Source organism: Mchenga conophoros, linkage group LG18 (genome assembly GCF_057382185.1).
Source record: "Mchenga conophoros isolate Kocher_MC1m ecotype Shallow Benthic linkage group LG18, M_conophoros_male_GT1.1, whole genome shotgun sequence".
NCBI classification, from domain to species: Eukaryota; Metazoa; Chordata; class Actinopteri; order Cichliformes; family Cichlidae; genus Mchenga; species Mchenga conophoros.
In genome coordinates, this window is record NC_140543.1 from 23,134,352 (window position 1) to 23,153,267 (window position 18,916).

The following is an 18,916-nucleotide window of genomic DNA, read 5'->3' on the forward strand; positions in this document are numbered from 1 at the left end:
GAGAAAAAACAAAGGACAAAGACAGCCTCCTGACGGCTGCCTTTTAATGTTAACCAATTAGCTGTGAGAGGTGGAGCTTTGCATAACAAAACCAATCAGTGAAGGAAGGAGGAAAATCTACACTGATGCAGAGTTTGCTCCTCATAGGAAGATCTTTCTATGGGCGGCACTGTCTATGTTCACCCTTTGACTTAGAGACACACCTTCTAGACCCACACGCATCAGCACACACAATGAGAAGGTATGCAGAGACAACCGTCATGAGATTTAGATATGACAGTAACATTGTTGTCTGTCATGCAAAACCTTCAGCCTGCATAGATTAATATCACATGGAAAGAATGACGGACACACAGCAGAGGATAGCGTGACATGACATATTTTTATGTAAATATTGCATCACTGTACAGACAGTAGCTTAAAAAAGATACTGCCAACCGCCAGTGCTACCACTTTTGAAATCCTACGATGCTTACTTTTTGTGTTATTACATTTACAGGATTTTCCCAAAAAATGGACTTCTGAACTTTAGGACACTGAGATTCAAACTTGTCTGAGATTTTAGTAGATACGCCTATGGTATCAATTTGAAAATCTTACACCGCCACGTTCTCCAGTTATTGCATTCACAAGATTTTCTGAAAACCTGCCCTTTAACCTTAAGGCCAAGGTGTGCAAGGTGTCCAAAACTTGTCCAAGATTTTTGGTAAGAGAATTTTGAAAAATGTGAAAATCCTAGGTAACTTTCTTTTTAAATTATTGCATTCAGACGATTTTCAGAAAAGAGATTTGAAGATTTTTAGTCGATCCAGTCGATCCACCCATCGTATAAATACCGCAAAAAATTTCCAGGCCTATCTACATTAAAATGTTATTGGCCTTACTTTTTTGTTTTTCTTTCTCAAACTCGATTCAAACATAATCTTCAGAAAGTCATGTCTCCTTTCCTATAACATACCTGCAGCTTAGGCAAAGTTAAGGAAAATCCATAATATGATCCAAAAAGGCCCAAAAAGCACAGTGTACTATATGTAACATGAAGAAATACTGTTTGATTTTCCACAAAATTACACAGTGCTCAAAATGACTATATTACTTTGTATAATTAGTGTCTCCTTTCCTGTAAAATACCCAGTTTAGATACAACTTAAAATTAGTTATGCACAACTTAAATTTACTTACTGCATAATTATTTCCTTGTTTCTTGTAAAAATCTGACTTGTTCCAGTGTACCCACCTTTTAAATATAAGGCACATATAATTACCAGGGAGTTATACCAGGTAGTTAAATGGAAGACATGATTATAAAGTGTTACCAAATCATTTGGTCTTGAAGTAATGAAAAAGTAGAATTGCTGATGCTTGCTAACTTTTCCTTAAGAGTCTAAAAGAAAAAGCTCAACACTTTAATTAGTAATTTACAGCACAGGACTGTGGGTGATTTATGAATGTTGTTGCTGAAGGTGATTTAAAGACGGCAAAAGCTGAAGCTAGCGCCTTTTTCCTGATGTACATGATTCATTTGCTGTGTGTTTAATTTATATCGTTGTGTTTAGTTCATTAGTTACTGCACACTGTTCTTCCAATGGCACAGTTGATTTCACTGCACATTATCTAATAGGATGACAAATAATTTTTTGATAAAAGTCATTTTATACAGTTGTAAATAAAGTCCCTTTCTACCACCGTAACAGGTGACATTACACGTCTCCATTAATTTTCTTAATAGCATATCCAAGTTAGGGTGCAGGGGGTCCTGGGGCCAGAGGCAGACATATTGTATTTAAGTTGAATTTTCTTGAAATTAGCATTTATTTGAGTTTTATTTTATAATAAATTTGTAGTACTTTTACTCCCTACATTTTATCAGAAATGTCGGGTTCGTTTTTCCACAATAAATAAATAAATGCGAACAAATTATATATATGTATGTAAAAGAAGCAAGGTTGCAGGTAATTTTTCTAATAGCTCAGCAAATGTGGGCAAACACGCGACCTGTTTGTGTACAAAGGTGAAGTTAAAAGTAAAGGTTTCGCTCCTGTAGTTCCCAGACAGAGAAAAGAATGTGAGATAAAATCACTCCAAGATACAGAAAGATATCAGAAAGACAAAAGAGGAAGATACGAGATTATTTTTTAAACGTAAGCACTACTCATTTAGATTTGATAAACCAGTAATTTCAGTTGTTTTTTTTGTTTTTTTTGTACGGATATCGAAGCTACACAAGATTTGTTGCTGAAGTTATGTTGTTTATACAGTGAAACATCCTGCAAAACAAATTGAAGTATACTAACGTATTATTTTTTAAAGACTGCATGAAATTTCCAGGCAGTTTAACACAGGCGGAGGTATTGTGGCAAAGTTTACACTTATGCATTGTGTGAGACTTGTGCAGAGTGTCTGTGGTGTTCATGGTCAGAGTTAGGTTACGTTTAGATTCACTCACTGAATTCCACCTGTATATTAGCTTTATACTGTCTGGAGGCTAAAAATCAGCCGTGTTAGCTCATGCAACATCTTTCTTTCTTTTTTAAATGAATGTTATTCAAAAAGGGGCTGTCAGTATTGCCATTTGATGCATTGTACCAGAGTTAGCTGATAGCTAATTTCCATGCATGATTACACGTATAATAGATCACCATAATAAAATATCATAAAAAAAATCGGCTTTGTTCACATTGGAAATTACTGTAGCTGTTTCTAACTGTTTTTCTCCACCTGCCAAACCCCACTTTAACCTCTGGGTCTATTCATTTTTCTATTTTAGCTTTGAAGGGAAGGTCACCCATCTACAATGCAGGCAACAGCAAAAATAGTTCCTTTTTTAAGTTTCTCTGCTTGTGTTCTACGCAACAGATGTTCAAGCTGGGTGCATTCATTAGAATTGGATCTAAGTTGCATTAATATTAATGTGACATGAGGTTCAGATGGCTTGGCAAATAAATAAAGATCTACTTTTTCTTGTATACTTTCAGTACTTCTTTACTTTGACTCGAGTGAACAAGTCGAATCAGTTTGACCATTTTTTAGAATTTTTAAGTCCATCTCACAGGGCTAATACCACACACACCTAAAGCCAATTTAAAATACCAAATTAAAGCAGCATGTCTCTGGAATATGGGACAAAAGTGGTGCAGACACAAAGAGAACTCACACAGAGAGGAGCCAAGCAGGAGGCTCCAGCTGCTGTTGGGAAATCGCACTAACCTCTGCACCCCGGTGCCATCTGCAGACCACCTTGCAAATTAATGAAATATTAGATTGTCAAAACAACTGTGCTCTTCTGCATCGCGGCATATTTTGATATGCGAGAGGGGGAAAGCACAGGTGTAAATAATGAAGCAATGTTTTCTTAATGAGATGTTGTAATGAAACAGAGCCACAACCTCTGAGAACTGAAACAAAAGTGTCTGCTCTGACAGAGGATCTTAGGAAATCTCTTTGTTTTTGTATACAAGTTCAAGAATGAAAATAAAGTTTATACAGTTGCATTTTCTAGTAATATGCAACACACTTTAGTATTTATTTCGCCCACTTATGTACTGCATGTACATGCAGAGTAATACTGCGTATTATGGAAGCAGTGAAGAAGTTCTTGCGGTAGAAGACTGTTTCTGTTATGAAGTATAAAATCAACTCAGGTTAAGGATCTTTCTTTGGTTTTCTTTTCCTTCCTCCTCCACTGAGCAGCCAGTTTGTTTTTTTGATGATCAGATTTTCCTTAGTGATAACTGCTATAAAAAGAAAGGTAATCAAAGAAATTGTGTAAACATAAAAGTTTTAATTTAACTGAGTGTTTTTTTTTAACCTGTACAGTTTATGAGTTTTTAAAATGTACCGACAGAAAAACGCTATGTACAATTAATGTCAATCAGAGTGAAATTAAATTCAAGCATATGTGTTTAAATAATTCACATAATAGGAATTTTTCAGCCCTAACGCTGACACCATCACGGGTGCTTCACACTGACTGCTGTGACTTGTCTGTAGGTGTGGAACCAACTGGGGCACAAAACCGTGTACAGGCAAATAATGTTGATTTTGTAACATACCTGACGTGTTTTAACACATCTCATTAAGGACGTGCACCAGCATGGAGTCATGAAAGCGCATGTAAACGTGCCTTTCATGGACAGAACAATGCATTTCTTGACTTTCCCTTTCTGTTCCTCTGTGCAACATTTAACAGCAGTGAGGGGTTGGCTTTTAGAGAGATTTCAAAGAAATAGTAAGTTAACATTTGGCCCCGTCTGATAAGAAACAGTGTAAGATGCAGCAGATGTTCATATCAGACCGATAACAGTCAGGAACAATGAGGATGGCAGGCAGATTTTTCAGATTTAGTCCAGACGTCAGACACGTGTAGAGCTCTGCCTAGGACAGGCAAGTTCGTGAGCATTAGTGAACAGCAGTTGATAATCTCTTTGTGCATGGCATGTGCTTTGAAAACAGACCCTATCACTAATCCGAGGAGCAACATTCCTGATGAAAGGAAAGTAGTCTGTCCAGTCCTGGTTTCCGTCACTATCTGCCATAAATTCTGGTTTGTTCAATCCATATTTTTGACGGGTGGCTTTAAATGGATGGGGTGAGGGATGAAAGACATTTTTGTAATGTGAAATTTTTTTACTTTTGACTATTTAGAAGAAGTGGAGGTATCTTAAATATAATTTTTATGTTAAAAGTTTAATTTTAACTGAATAAAATTCCATTTAAAATACCTGAAATGGAGTTCTGTTCATTATTAGGCTGGTTTAAATTCCCAACAGACACATCAAAATCTCTATTTTTAACAATTTAATTGTTTGTGTTTAAATGGTCTTGTTACTGCACGTGACAGATTTGTGGCATCCATGTATTGTTTAAAATCATTAAGATCTGATTCTCAAACACTCCTGATCATCCTGAGGTCGGGGCTTGTGCCTTTGCAGTCGTTACACTGAAACTCTGGAAAAACAAACATTTCTGTCAAACTTTTAGAAACTGCTGATTTCTGGAATGGTGATTGGACGATTGGTTGTTGTTAAGTTATTCCATGTAAACATTGTGAATGTGTGTGGCATACATTTTTCACGAACCTGAATATTCTTTGTTATGTTAGTATAAGGCACTTTGGTTTTACATGTGCTATAGGAATAAAATTTACTTGCCTACTTAATTTTATCAAGTAAGGAACCTGTGATGTGACAACAGTTATAGATTTTTATAATGAACATCGTCACTACTGTGCTATAGAGATGATATATTAGATATAATGTATTAGAACTGTATAGAGTCAAAGCCTTATGGATACGTGAACTTGGGATTATAACATTTTAAACTTGTCGCTGAGCTTAAATAGTCAAAAGTCAAAGTTTAAAAAAAAATTATTGTTAATATTTAGAGTTAATCCTTTGAAAAAACTCATTAATAAACCTCGATACTGAAGATGTAGAGGTGGCCGAGGCTCAGGAACGAGGTAGGTAGACTAAAATTAAGAATATTGGTCAACGTCAAATTGTGCCTCATGCATTCATTATTATAGGTAAGATAAAGAGCTACATGAATATGTATCTGAATGCATGAATATTCTTTGTTTTGCTGAAAACCCTCTGAGTGGTTAGTAAGACTAGAAAGTGCATACACGTTCACCGGCCACTTTATTGGGTTTACCTGCTCTTTAACACAAACATCTAATCAGCCAATCACATGGCAGCAATTTGATGCATTTCGGTGTGCATACGGGATCATGAAGCTCAGACTGAGCAACAGAATGGGGAAGTGAGCTGATTTTAAGTGGCGGACCAGTCTGTCTGGCACCAGTGCAGAACAACTGTTGATCTGCTGGGATTTTCCCACAAAAACACCAAGAGTACCGAGTAAGGGAGCTCCAGTTCTCTGAGCCAAAATCCCTTGTTGATGTCAGAAGTCAGAGAAGAATCAGTACATTGTTTGGAGCTGATAGGAAGGCAACAGTACTTGAGCCCTTTGTACCAACTGATCATCGTTTAAACAACCACAAGGAAGGTGGAACTAATGAAGTGACCAATCAGTGTAAATGGTCGTCTCTTTCTCTCAGTTTGGATAGGGCAACATTTTCAGTCAACCATCTGCACTTTTTACATTCAGGCAGGGCTTTTTGCTTGATTAGCACAAGAAGTACCTGCAAGACCAAGAACTCACCTGCAATTTTTCAAGATTTTAGTAAAAGCTGAAGCTAAAGAATTTTGTACATTTTGAGTGGAAAAAGGAGGCTAAACCGAATCCAAACAGATTCTGTTTGTGTGCGCACTACTGAAGAGTAGGTGCAGCGACTTTGGCCCCATCTAGTGATCGAAGAGTGAATCACACCAAAGAGCTACCCCCCCCCCACAAGAATCAAGCAGCTCATTGTGCTGTATATCCAATCATCCTGCTTTTAATACAAAGTCGAGATACAATATCTACATCTATGGTTCGAAAGGAAAGAACAGGTACATAAGTGAGGGGTATGGCATCACCAGAGCTTTTCCCTCAACACATTTCATATAATGTTTCGCGTGTGCCTTTTATATTTCTCTTGACACAATAATCATTAGAAATCGAAGGAATAACATATTTCATATATGTCAAACATTGTCAAGACTTATGGACCACACATAGAGTTCATATGAGAATCATTTCAGGTTCAAACAATAACTTTTCAGGGTGTGTAAAGTGTGTAGCTAGGCAATTCTTATCCATTCTCTGTCAAAAATACACTTGCTACCATGTGCTTTCAAGCAAACTAAACACCAACAGCTTGCCAGGAGGTCTTCACCGATCTGCCCTGTAGTCTGCTCTATATATCTAATTTCTCTGATGCCCTTACACCTATCACGGTGGGGTGAAACGTACCTCCAGCTATGGAGGTTGAACGAGGGAGAGCATCGAAAGGGCATCTCTGTAAACTGAAGCTAGTCCTGCCTCTATTGTACGTACATCTCTAGCTGACTAGTTGGACATCAGTAATCAGTATCAAATAGCACCCTACACTGAGGGCATACGTTATAACAATAAAGCAATTTTCTTTTAAAAAAAAGGAGGAAAAAAAAGCACCAAAATGGACGGTTAAAGACAAAATAAAAAAAGTGACAATATCATACTTTAACAATGGCTCGCCAAAGAAGCAAATAAACATCGTCTTATTGGATAGAACTGCTAGAAATCCCAAATAAATAAAAACAAACTTAAAAAATAACAAAACAGTCATAATAAATATCCTTTAAAAAAAATCATACGAAATAAATATGACGAAGTGAACAATAACAATAAGGCTTTTTTCTTTTTTTTTTCTTTTTTCGCGACAATAAGTACTACATCACATCCAATCCCACGTTATATTTTGTGCTCAGACGTTATGCAACTGTACTGTATAGGACTCCAATGATAGACTGTATGTACACAATCGGTGATTTCGGTCGAGATGTCTGCTATATTGGAACATCGCTGTGCTGTTTAATCACCACGTGGGACCAATCATGACTACATTTCAAATTCAGAAAAAGATAAACAACCATATCGAGGAGTTGTGCAGTCATACTTAATTGGAAGGGGAGGGCGGGGATCTATCAGTCGGTAAAGCTGAGCATGTTCTGTACAACAAGGGTTTAAGGAAAAGAGAAACTTTTAATAGGGTTAACAGGAGGATGGGATAGAGGCAGAGGACTGTTGAAAGTGAGCGGTTCACTACTAGCTTTGAATGTAATTTGAATTTTTTCCTGTAATCGTTCACTGACGGTAGCCTTAGCAAGGAAAAGCAATTAACACAAGGGTTCAACTGCAGAAGCGGCAAAATTCAAGTAGGAGAACTTCAGTGGAGGAAGATGATCGGGACAAAACCAACCAAACAAAAAATTTTCATCCTCGAGTGAAGACAATGCACGGCAATAAAAGCTTTAACACGGTTTGCGCGAGCATGAAGCAGCATGTGAAGGACGCAAGAAAAAAAATAAAGTCAACGTAAGGCAAAGACATACAGTGAAAACAGAAAAATCTACAGAAAGATGGCTCTCTGAACTCAAGAGAGAGAAAGACACTGACTGGAGCTCAGTTCTTTCTTTCATTAAGCCTCTCTTCAGTAAGCCACTGCTGAACTGAACCGATAGGACTGACATCAAGAGGAGCCGAGCTGGAAGATGAACAAGGACTACAGCAAATAGCGAGCAAGCTTTGTTGAGTGAAGAAAGCAGTAGGTTTTAATCGCTGTTTCGAGGTCAGCTGTTTGGGGCTGCCAACTCATCCTTGTTATTGTGTTGTGTTTTTTTTTAAGGAGCGGTCTCTAGTCTGATTATGTTATGCTGGATGAAAGAAGGAGTCACCTCTCCTTTTAGGCCACAGTTTATGTTCACGCTGCATGGTTTCTCTTGGCACTGTGCATCAGGTAAATGATCATCCACATGCTTCTCCAACAGTCCTCGGGGTGGTGAGTCCATACTGAAGGCTTCTGCTGAGCCACGACCTAGTCAAACTACAGGCAGGACTACTGATGGTAGCAGTAGACACCTTAGAAATAGACTCACAGACACATAGAAATGTTCACCTTTGCACTTTGTAACCCCTTTAGTACATCAAACCAATAGATACAAAGTTGAGGATAAAAAGCCCATTTAGGGTGCAGCAAATATCCAGGCTCTTGTGTTTTTTTTGTTTAGTTTTTTTAAAATCTTTTTTTGTTTGTTTGTTTGTTTTATACACATAGAGTATCATAATTCCTGTTCAGAAGCCATTTGTATTTCACTGGTTCATATTGGAGATAGCTGACCACAACACACATGTATTATACGTCCTTCACACTGGAACACTGAGGTAAGTATATGGATTACACATGGATAGTCTCCACACCCAGCAGCTCCTCAGGGAAACTCCTGCTGAGACGCTGTTAGACAGAGATTTTCTTGTTGCTGTTTTTGTTGCTTTTTGTCCTCGTTGGTGCAGAATTTGAATCTCGCTCCCGGAAAAGGTTCAATGTTCACGTTTATCTCACGCCGTCTTTCTGTTGGCTCACTCGGTTGGTTTTGTTTGTGGACCTCAAAGCAGAAAGATGGATGGATGGTTGTCTGTTCTCTTACGTTGCATAGTGGTCAAAGCTACCCAGGTACTCGAGAGCAGCCTGGTAGCAGAACTGGTACTCGTCCTGTGTGAAAAACACAAGTACAAATAAGGGAAAAATATATTTCCCATAAACAGAGTGTCATATATTTGGAAGAAATGCAGTTCCAAACCAAGCCTGTGGCTTTACAACAAGCTGCTAGTAACAAAGTGCTTACAGATACTTTAAAACTGGCTCTTAGCTAAGGTTTCTGTTATGTATAGACACAACAGTGGCTTCTCCCTTGAGGTATATGCTTTTTTTCATTCATGTTTCTCAAATGATTCATAGGTCAGTGTTGAGTGGCTTAGGAACAAATGAAAAACACTGCTCAGTTCAGGTAAAAAGACTGGCCTGAAAATGAGTGAAAAAGCAGCAAATGTCCAAAGAAAATCTTTAAAAGATCAGCAGAAAGCCAGGAGAACTGTTGCTCATAGAGAAATCAGGTGGTTCAAGACCTTTGCACAATGCTGTATACTTATGAATATGCATTTAGCACTCGAGCACACTTAGAAATATATTTTCATTAATTCCTTACAATTAACATGAAAAAGTCAGATTTTTACTAGAGATAAACCGATCTGATATTACGTATCGGCATCGGTCCGATACTGACCTAAATTACTAGATCGGATATCGGAGAGAAATAAAAAAATGTAATCCGATCCATTAAATATCAAAAAAGCACCTCACAAAACGTAACTCGGCTCATAACCGTAGCACGTTGGAGCAGTATGCGTCAGGTGATAGAGTGGCTGTGGCGCGAGACCTGTCGACGGTCTGGTTGAGCATTTGGAGCCTCATCTCATCTCCGAGAGAAGTAAAGCAAGTGTGTAAGTTCATCTCTGAATGTTTGTAAAGCATTCCAGCGTTAAGCTTAACCACCGATATATGGAGCGACTGCCTCTCTCTCCCTCCCTCTCCTGTTGCTACTTCAATCCTGAAACTGATCAATGATCAGCTGATCGGCTTTTCTCACTTGTTTGTTTATTGCCCATTTTGCGCCAGAAAGAGGAAACCAGCGGCTGAACAACAGCAGCACGTTTAAGCTTGATAATCTGTTGTTAGAATGTATTTAATATTACTTTCTACACCAGGATCCTTTTCTACGCAGCTGACGGCTGGTAACTGTGCAGGGGCCCCCCTGGCAAAGTTTAGCCAGGGGCATGAACAGGGAAAAGGGAGCACAAAGACATACTTTTCTTTCTTATTCTCATTTAAAATGTCTCGCTTTTAATAAATAATTATCTGAATCTTACACCCAAAGTTTTAATCTGATGTGAAATATATAGAAGTCCATTACTGTATATAGTAACTATTAAGTCTAATATACCCTAGTAAGCTATACTACTTTTTCCTTTGGGAAGATACCATCTGTGCAGTCTGCAATTCTGTTGAAGAAAGATGTTGAATCTATTTAAATACTGTAGAAAAATAATTGATTTCTGTGCATTTTTCTTCACACTGCATCAAATTAAAGTTGATTATGCATCATTAAGCATCATGAGGTGGAGGGTGGAGGGTTCCCTTTCTCTTTTTCTTTTTTTTTTTTGCTGGGAGTTTTCAACCCTGTTAGTTAGGTTGCTTACTCTTTAAAATACCAGAATAGGAAGGATGGAGCAGGTTTAAGTTCATTAGATTGATCAGTTTTGCTGAACTATGAAATATTTTGGTTGCAGTGTATTTTTTGCATACAGGTATAACAGAATAGCTTCAGTCTCTTGTTTTTTAAAACTTGAGTATGAACTTATACAAAATGCAGCAAGATATAAAAAAAAACAGTTTTATTGATTAAAAACACTATATCGGATTCATATCATATCGGCAGATATCCAAATTTATGATATCGGTATCGGACATAAAAAAGTGGTATCGTGCCATCTCTAATTTTTACATATAGTAAAACAGTGCACTAGTGCATAGTGTAAAGCACAGCACTTTATCAAATATGCGTTCACATGTTTATGCAAATAAAACTATGAATTAAACCATGTGCATACCTTGCTTCTGTATACAGAATATAACATGACACTGTTACAAAGTGCTCCACCAGCTTGTGTGTGTTGCTGTTACAGTTTACAATGAAAAATTCACACTCTGGGGGCTATTTCCTCCTTTCAGTGTCCTACTTATGCTAATGCAAATGTATATTGATGTGGGTGGGACTGCTCATCAATAGCTAGCGCTGCCTAAATGACATTAAGGCTTTGCCTGTGTTATTGTAGCATGGATTAAAAATATGCAGTACAGTTCAGCATGCCAAGCTGCGAAGCACTTTAGCTTCTTGGGCAGATAATGAATATAATTCTAAACTCTTATGCTAGTGACATTTCTGTTCTTTTCCCAGATCTGACTGCAAATACATACACAACCAGTGGAATTATGATCTCGTTTATGTGGTTAACATTTCCATCTCTGATACTTTGGGTGAATTTTAAACGCTTGGTGATAATATGAATCTAATGGTTTCTTAATCCACATTATTCTTTACAAAAAGACTTTAATAGAGAGATTTTCCTTTAATCACCAAATAGTTAAAATAAACAATAAGCTAAATGTCAAATACCACCATTCTCATTAATGCAGCGCTCTACTTCACTGTCTCTGCCCTGGTTAATGAGTGTGTGTTTACCTCAGTCTGCACCATGGCTGGTCTCTGTGTCCGCAGCATTTTGACAGTTTGGAAGATGTCTACCGCCCCTTCGTAACGCATCCGCTCCAAGACAATGCTCAGAGTGATAAAGACACCTGTCCGCCCCACGCCGGCACTGCAGCCACAAAGGAAAACAATTTTACTAGAGTATGTAGTGTGTCAGATCAACAGTGTGCTGGATTCTCACACACACTACTGTTATTACAAAGGCGAGAGTCACATTAAACTGTGATTTAATTACCAATGACGAGTTGTCTAATATAAAGTCCGGTGCTTACCTGCAGTGAACGCAGATTGGTCCATCCTGGCCAAACTGCTCCTTGGTTTTGTGCACTTGGCCAATGAAATCGATGAAGCCCTCCCCAGATTTGGGCACACCTTGCTCTGGCCAATCAGTGAACTGGAACTGACGCACTGTTCGTGACTGGCCGTCCTGGGGGAGCGAAGAATCAGTTAAAACAATAACCTGCACACTATATGGATGTGAACATCTATCTGATGTCTTTCTCACATATTCAGACGCTTGTCCTTGAATGTGCAGTTGGTCTTCATGCAAGGTGATTATTTCGAAATGATTATTTACAAAGCTTCCTCTCGCTGTATTGACTGAGGAGTGAGACTGCCAGGCAATATCCTCTCTTCCTTCTAATGATTACTGTTATCTGATCCTGGATCAGTGGTTGTGGTTAACTTAAAGCTGTAACGTCAGTGCGTCTGCTATTGTCAGCCTCTCAGAAGGCAATTACATCTTTTCTCTTCTGCTCAGCCTTTCTGACTCCCCTTTAATGGAGATCAATAGAGCATCTGTCAATGTGGCGTCGGGGCAGGACAGGCTTAACTGGATTTATGTATGACTGACACGTGTGTGTGTGTGTGTGTGTGTGTGTGTGTGAATACACACACACACACACACACACACACACACACACACACACACACACACACACACACACACACACACACACAATGTCAAGGTAATCTGGAGACAGCATGGTTGAATGAGTGATCCATAGGAGTCTGTCAATATCTTGAACCTGCTGTGTTACACACATTCACATAGAAAACACACACTAACCAGCACACACTACAGGTCGATAGTGCGCCACTGCCTGCTAACAGCACTGACAAAATACTCCTGAATAACCTCAGAGTGTGATGTTACACCGTTTTCTGAATGCAACATGCAAGAGGACACTTTAAGCAAAGCATGAACCAACCCTGGCATCTGTAACTTTGAACTCTCGGAGGATGTACTGAGGCATGTTGTACTCCGCCATGGGGTCCACCACAAAGTACTGATACCTTGCTGAGCGCTCAGCGGGCCAGTACTGGTGACACTTCTCCTGTCAGAGCAGAACACATAAGAAGTCTTCAGTAATCATATGCAAGAGGGCTGCAATGTTACAAGACCTGTTGTTTATTTAGCTTTGTGTATTTTGTCCATACCCGTCCCATTTCTCTCAGCTTAGTGAGCATAACTACTATAGTGGAGTTGTGTTCCCACAGCATTCTCCAGAAGTCCTCTGTAGTCTCAGCCAGTGGACCCTGGGTGGCAATGTAGCCTCTCTGCTGCCTACACACAAACGCACACAAACACACATTATGTTGTCACCTCCTTTTCCCTCCTTGTTTCTTCATCTGTCAAGAATCAGACTTAAAAGGGGGTCAGGCTGCAGGCAAGAAAAGCAACAGTCACAACATGTGTGTACAATGACTCTGAATGCCTGAATCATCAGAAAGTCTTCACTGGACCAAAATGAGTGCCATGCAGCAAGACAAATAGTGGCAACATGTACACAGTAATGACAGATCTGACAGGAAGTGACAGGTGAGAGCAATGTGGTGAAAAGCTATCCAGTCCATTCACTCATCAAACCATCATAAGAGGACCGCAGCGGAGGGAGGAGGTCAGGTCATATTAGCGTTTGCAGGACGAAAACATACCTGTAACCGTCTATGTAGCTGGCGTTGATGTAGTCGGACCCCTCCAGTCCTCTGATGGGCTGGAGGCACACGCGAGTGGTTTCATAGGGCATGATGTTAACTAGTCGGTTCTTGAATTTGTTGCAAGGCAGGTTGGCTGTGACGAACCTGGACGTGTGGGCTTTGGTGTTAGCCAGGCGCTGGGTGGAGAGAAAATGAAGGAAAGTGTTTATATTCTTTTAAATGCGCAGTCAGTAATTTTTTTCCTACTGTGGGCATCATGGATAGAATCATGCACTTGAATTGAGAGGGGTAAGAAATCTACCCTCTACTGACATCTGCTGGTGACATTTTCCACACTGTATCTTTAAGTATATGAATCAAGTAAATGTTTTTCAAATCACTCTTAAATCATCTTTCTGATTATTTAATTGATTATTTAATCCAATAACTGTTTAACAACAGCCCAAACACACAAAACAATCAGTTTGCTGCCAAAAAGTAAAACAACAGCATAAATTCATGTAGTCATAGCTGAGAAACTGGAACAAGCCAAGAGTTATCTTAACTACTTAATAAATTGAAAATAGTACAGGCTCTAATTATCTTTTTTATTTTTATCACAAAGATATGGGTGTTATATCATCATTGGGCCTCTAACAATATTTTCTATACTAAACCAACCTGTGAGGCAAAGATCACGTCTAGCTTAAAGGTTTACAACTCACAGACACACTATCAAACCAATTATTTCAAATGGGCACTTCTTTTTTGAAATTTGGAGACAATGTTGCTAATATTTTCTACATCTCAAACAAATATCAGACGTCAAATCTGCTTGCCTTCCATTTCATTTAAATGGTTTCCAGCTCCACTGCCTCCACTCTCACCTTAAACTCCAGCTCCATGCCAATCACATGCTCTCCGCTCTCCACCTTGGACAGCTTCTGCATGTAGGAGTAGAGACTCCTGGCAGCCACTTCAGTGTTTCCGCATGCCACAGCCTCCAGAAGGGCCTCGTGGATGAAGCTGTACTGGTCCTCCGTTTGCACCATGTAGTTCCTCTGTGAGCGCATCAGGGTCACGTGACCGTAGATGTCCACAGTGCGCTCGTGTCGGATGCGCTCTAGCATGGCGTCGATGACAATGAAACAGCCAGTGCGACCAACACCGGCACTGACATAGGAGGAGGAAAGACGTCTTATATACTGATATTTTCTTCAGTAAGATTTCTTTAAAGATTACAATGTTTTTATGGGTCTTTTCAGAAGTTCAGGTCAAATGTAAAAATAGCTGATGCTTGGCCCAAAGACTGGGAATAAAAAATTAGCCGAAATGATATAATCTACTAAAAATATAAAGAATGAACAGGACAAACTGTATTTTTCCAGTGGCTACATTGCATCCTACGCAATGATAGCAAGTCCTCTCACACTATTTCTGTTGACCACTGGAGAGTTAAGGAATTTTCTGTACTCAGCCAAGAAACAGTTCCCAGCATAACCAACCAGTGAAAATGCAATTTTCAATCTCTTCAGTTTTTTGCAGATCAAACAGCTGTGAAATTTAGTGAGCTCCGCAAGGGTCGGATATTGTTACCTTCAGATGAAATTAGCGTAGCAAATCAGCCACTTTCCCAGTCATTTTTCCAAGTTAAACGCTCCCTCAATAAAGCTTCACAGTCATGATGAAAGCCGCATTGATCCTATTTATCTCCAAGATAGATTAAATGTGGGTGTGAGCATACCTGCAGTGAGCAATGATAGGTCCAGCATCAGGGGGGTTGCAGGCTTTGACTCTGCGTAGGAAGTTGAGGAAGGGGGTGGGATACTCTGGCACGCCGTGATCGGGCCAGGCTGTGAACTGGAACTGACGCACCTCTCGCCTTTCGCTGCTTCCACTCTGATGTGAGAAACATGTGAGAAAAACTGAGGTTAGTGTCACTTAAGCCAAAACAACTTGTATGGCGACATTTGTAAGCTTCATTAGCACAGACTCTTATAAAAAAAGTTGATTAAACAAAAGAGGTGGAAGTTGTTAAATTTAACCATCTTTGACAAGATTAATTATCTATTATTGCAAGTGTGTGTTCCAAAAACCATCTTGAGCTTAGGAATGAAATGGTTCAATAATTTCCTTTGGGAATAAAATGAGTGTGTCAATAGTACAGTTAAAACCTGGAGGAGGATTTGTAGAGCAATGCAGAAAGAAAAGTGGAATGATTTTATTTGAGAGAAATCTCACAGGATACAGAATTTAAACCAAATAGGAAAGATAATGTTTTTAACTTAGTGGCTATAACGGGACTAGTCAGACTTTTAGCAAATATACCAAATAATCAGTTTTAAGACAGATAGAATATATGATGTGTTAGAAAAAGTGGAAACTGAGTAAGGTGTGTACACACATTAAACTATGACTATAATAAGATGCAATAGATACAAAGCCGAATGCAAATGAAGCAAAGAAATCAGATGCTTAATAAAATTCATAAACCTACCAGTTTCTTATTTTGGTAGGAATGTAATTTAAAAACAAACACGGATTAAATCTTGATCCCAGAAATTTCCTCTAAAATTAATGTAAATTTATACATGTTTTTATTCATGCAAATTATTTAATGCGTAATCAAAGTTCACAGGGATCTGCATTTAAAAACACAAAACTGACCACTGGTCTTAAGACGAAAAGAATTTACTCAAAATAATTGAACTGAAAACAAGAAACAAAGGGTTATTTTGATATGTAGGAGTTAGCATGTTTGCTAACTTTTTTATGTATGGATAGCTACAAAACATCACAAAATGTCTTTAGCTCACAGGGGAAAGAGAAAAGCACAACCCCAATATCAAAAAGAGGACTGCTAGTGTACACACAATCTGATAACCCAGTATTGGTGTTATTCCTACATCATCACAACAATATTGTATGAGTATTCAGTTAGCATTAGCCAAGACATTAGCTAATGCTATTAAAAACTATCACTACCAAACCAAGATTAGTAAGCTAAATGTGGCTAACAACAAACCTCAGTTTAATCATACGTTTACCATGTTGTATAGAAAGCTATTGAAATACCGACTATTTGATCTAAAAGAGTTTTATATTAAGAGAGTGGGGTTTTTTCGACTCCACATTGCAAAGCTATGACATCACAACAATGCGATTTGTCAGCTGCAATGCTGATGCTGGACCATCATTATTATGATGATGCAGGATACACATCTATTGCTCCCACTGTTGGTCCCCAGCCTAACATAAGGGGGCTGGCTGGGTAAGGACATCCGCTGTAAAAAAGGTGAGCAGCTGAAAGAAGCTATTCGTACATAAAAGTACTTCAGCCTACTATTATTATTCTCTTCGTCATTTGTTAATCTAACGCAACATTTTACAACACATAAACAAATATTTCGAGAGGTGGAGTATTACTTGGAAACTACAGCTGGCCTAGTTTCTGTTTGTAAGTAGGCCAGAGAGAGACGCGCCAGTCTGACGGTCCTAGATTAGCCCTGTGCCACAAGAAATTGCTCTGCCTCCAACAGAGATCAAATCACAGTCCCTGACACAGGGAGGCTGGCCTGGTTTGAACACTCCACGAAGCCCAGACTAATCTATTATCCTCTGTGTCCACACGCGCTGCTTGCTCATGATTACTTCAGTTGCTCCTGCTTCCAAATTGTAAGTTCAAGAGATCAAAGCTGTTCTCTGTGGATATGTCCGTAAACTTAAGGGAGGTGAGGGCAGAGAAGTGAATCGAGGGGCACACAGGTGGAACAGGAGGCGTGAAATAATGTACCTTATGCAGGGAGAAGGTGCGAACACAGAAAGTGGCCAGCTCCATTGTGTCCAGCAGCGTGGCCTGGATCATCCCGTATGTCTCCGTGCCACGACTCGGCCAGTACTGATCGCACTTGATCTGCGAGGATCGAAGAAAAGCATTAGCCTCATCGGTACTGCAGTTCTCAGAAGAAAAGCGACGTTCTTCTTCAGTTTCATGTATGCAGTATGACTCTGGATAATTGAAATTGCAGATGTGGGTCAGTGGGTAAGGTCTTGCTTTCTTACCCGTGACTTCTCCTCCAGGCGTGTCATCATGACGACAGAAGCAGCCCGTTGCTCCCACACCATCCTCCAAAAGTCCCCGAACGTCTCTGGCAGCGGCCCCTGCGTCGCGATGTAGGCATTCTGCTTCCTGTAGCCATCAATGTAGTTGGCGTTGATGTAGTCGCTCCCCAGGATACCTGCAAGCGAGACACTTCTGAGTCTCTTGCTAAACTGCAATCTGCGCAAGTGGCACAATAAATTAACCCCCGTGTATGACATCCAACAGCCTAACGAACTGTTTGTTTCTGACAGCCGTGGCTTCCAGCAGACAGGCTGCTGGATGACTAGTGGACGACAGCAAACAAACAAGAATCTGTCGGTGTAAATTCATGAGCTCCAGATCAAAACCATTCCCCTCCTCCTTGTTCTGGAGGAGAGCGGGCTGCACTTGGATGCACTCACGCTGTTTGTCAGTCTCATGCCACCGCACACAGTTGGTCTCAGCACTGTTCGCAAATTCAGATTTCATCTATCATGTAGCTCTCGCATCACTCTCCCCATACCAACTCTTTGTGTGCTATGCACCCACCCGTCAGCTCAAACATGCCCCGCCCCCTCCATTAGGAACTCTCACAATCTTCTTTAATTGACATTCATTTCCAGCAAATCCTCACCATCTATGGGAGACAGGATGACTCTGGTGTGGTCGTACGCTATGACGTTGGCGTAGCGGTTTTTGGGCTTGTTAACTTCCAGATTGGAGTGTTCCCAGGTGAACTGCTGACTCGGGTCGATTGACTGCGAGAGAGCAACAAAATACGTGCATTAATAGCGTGTGCTGGCATATTTAGTGGTGCATTTGAGGATAATGGAAAGAGAGCACTCTGTAATGTAGACGAGTTACAGCAATAAATTGCGCTGCTGAATAAATCATGAACAAGCAGCCTGCACGCAGGTAAACAAATGTTAAGTAACACTTGTTTTATGAAGGCTTAACAGGCTTAACATCGCCAAATAACAGGATGGTATCTATTTATTATATGGAATGATAATATACAGTATTTCTCACCTCGTACTCCTGGGAGAGTCTCAGGTTGTCGTTGGCTTTCAGCAGCTCTATGTGCTCAGCCAGCTCGCTGATGGGGATGGGAGGATGGCTCATCATTCCTGCGTTACAATGAGGGTCAGAGGTCACGCAGACTTCAGCT

The 18,916-nt window shown here is 39.7% G+C and overlaps 1 protein-coding gene across 1 annotated transcript in view; it reads right to left on the reverse strand.

The window, feature by feature from the left end:
* Window positions 1-6,381: 6,381 nt before the first annotated feature.
* LOC146553785 (receptor-type tyrosine-protein phosphatase S-like) overlaps window positions 6,382-18,916 on the reverse strand; it is a 71,207-nt gene continuing 58,672 nt past the window's right edge. Inside the window, exons 25-36 of the mRNA XM_085254620.1 lie at window positions 18,778-18,875; window positions 18,383-18,506; window positions 17,730-17,905; window positions 17,461-17,580; window positions 15,412-15,566; window positions 14,555-14,840; window positions 13,686-13,864; window positions 13,188-13,314; window positions 12,959-13,084; window positions 12,020-12,174; window positions 11,721-11,856; window positions 6,382-9,133 (exon numbers count right to left, since the gene is read on the reverse strand). Of these exons, the coding sequence (XP_085110746.1) occupies window positions 9,065-9,133; window positions 11,721-11,856; window positions 12,020-12,174; window positions 12,959-13,084; window positions 13,188-13,314; window positions 13,686-13,864; window positions 14,555-14,840; window positions 15,412-15,566; window positions 17,461-17,580; window positions 17,730-17,905; window positions 18,383-18,506; window positions 18,778-18,875 (1,751 nt within the window). The 3' untranslated portion in view covers window positions 6,382-9,064. The remainder of the gene's footprint in view (window positions 9,134-11,720; window positions 11,857-12,019; window positions 12,175-12,958; window positions 13,085-13,187; window positions 13,315-13,685; window positions 13,865-14,554; window positions 14,841-15,411; window positions 15,567-17,460; window positions 17,581-17,729; window positions 17,906-18,382; window positions 18,507-18,777; window positions 18,876-18,916) is intronic.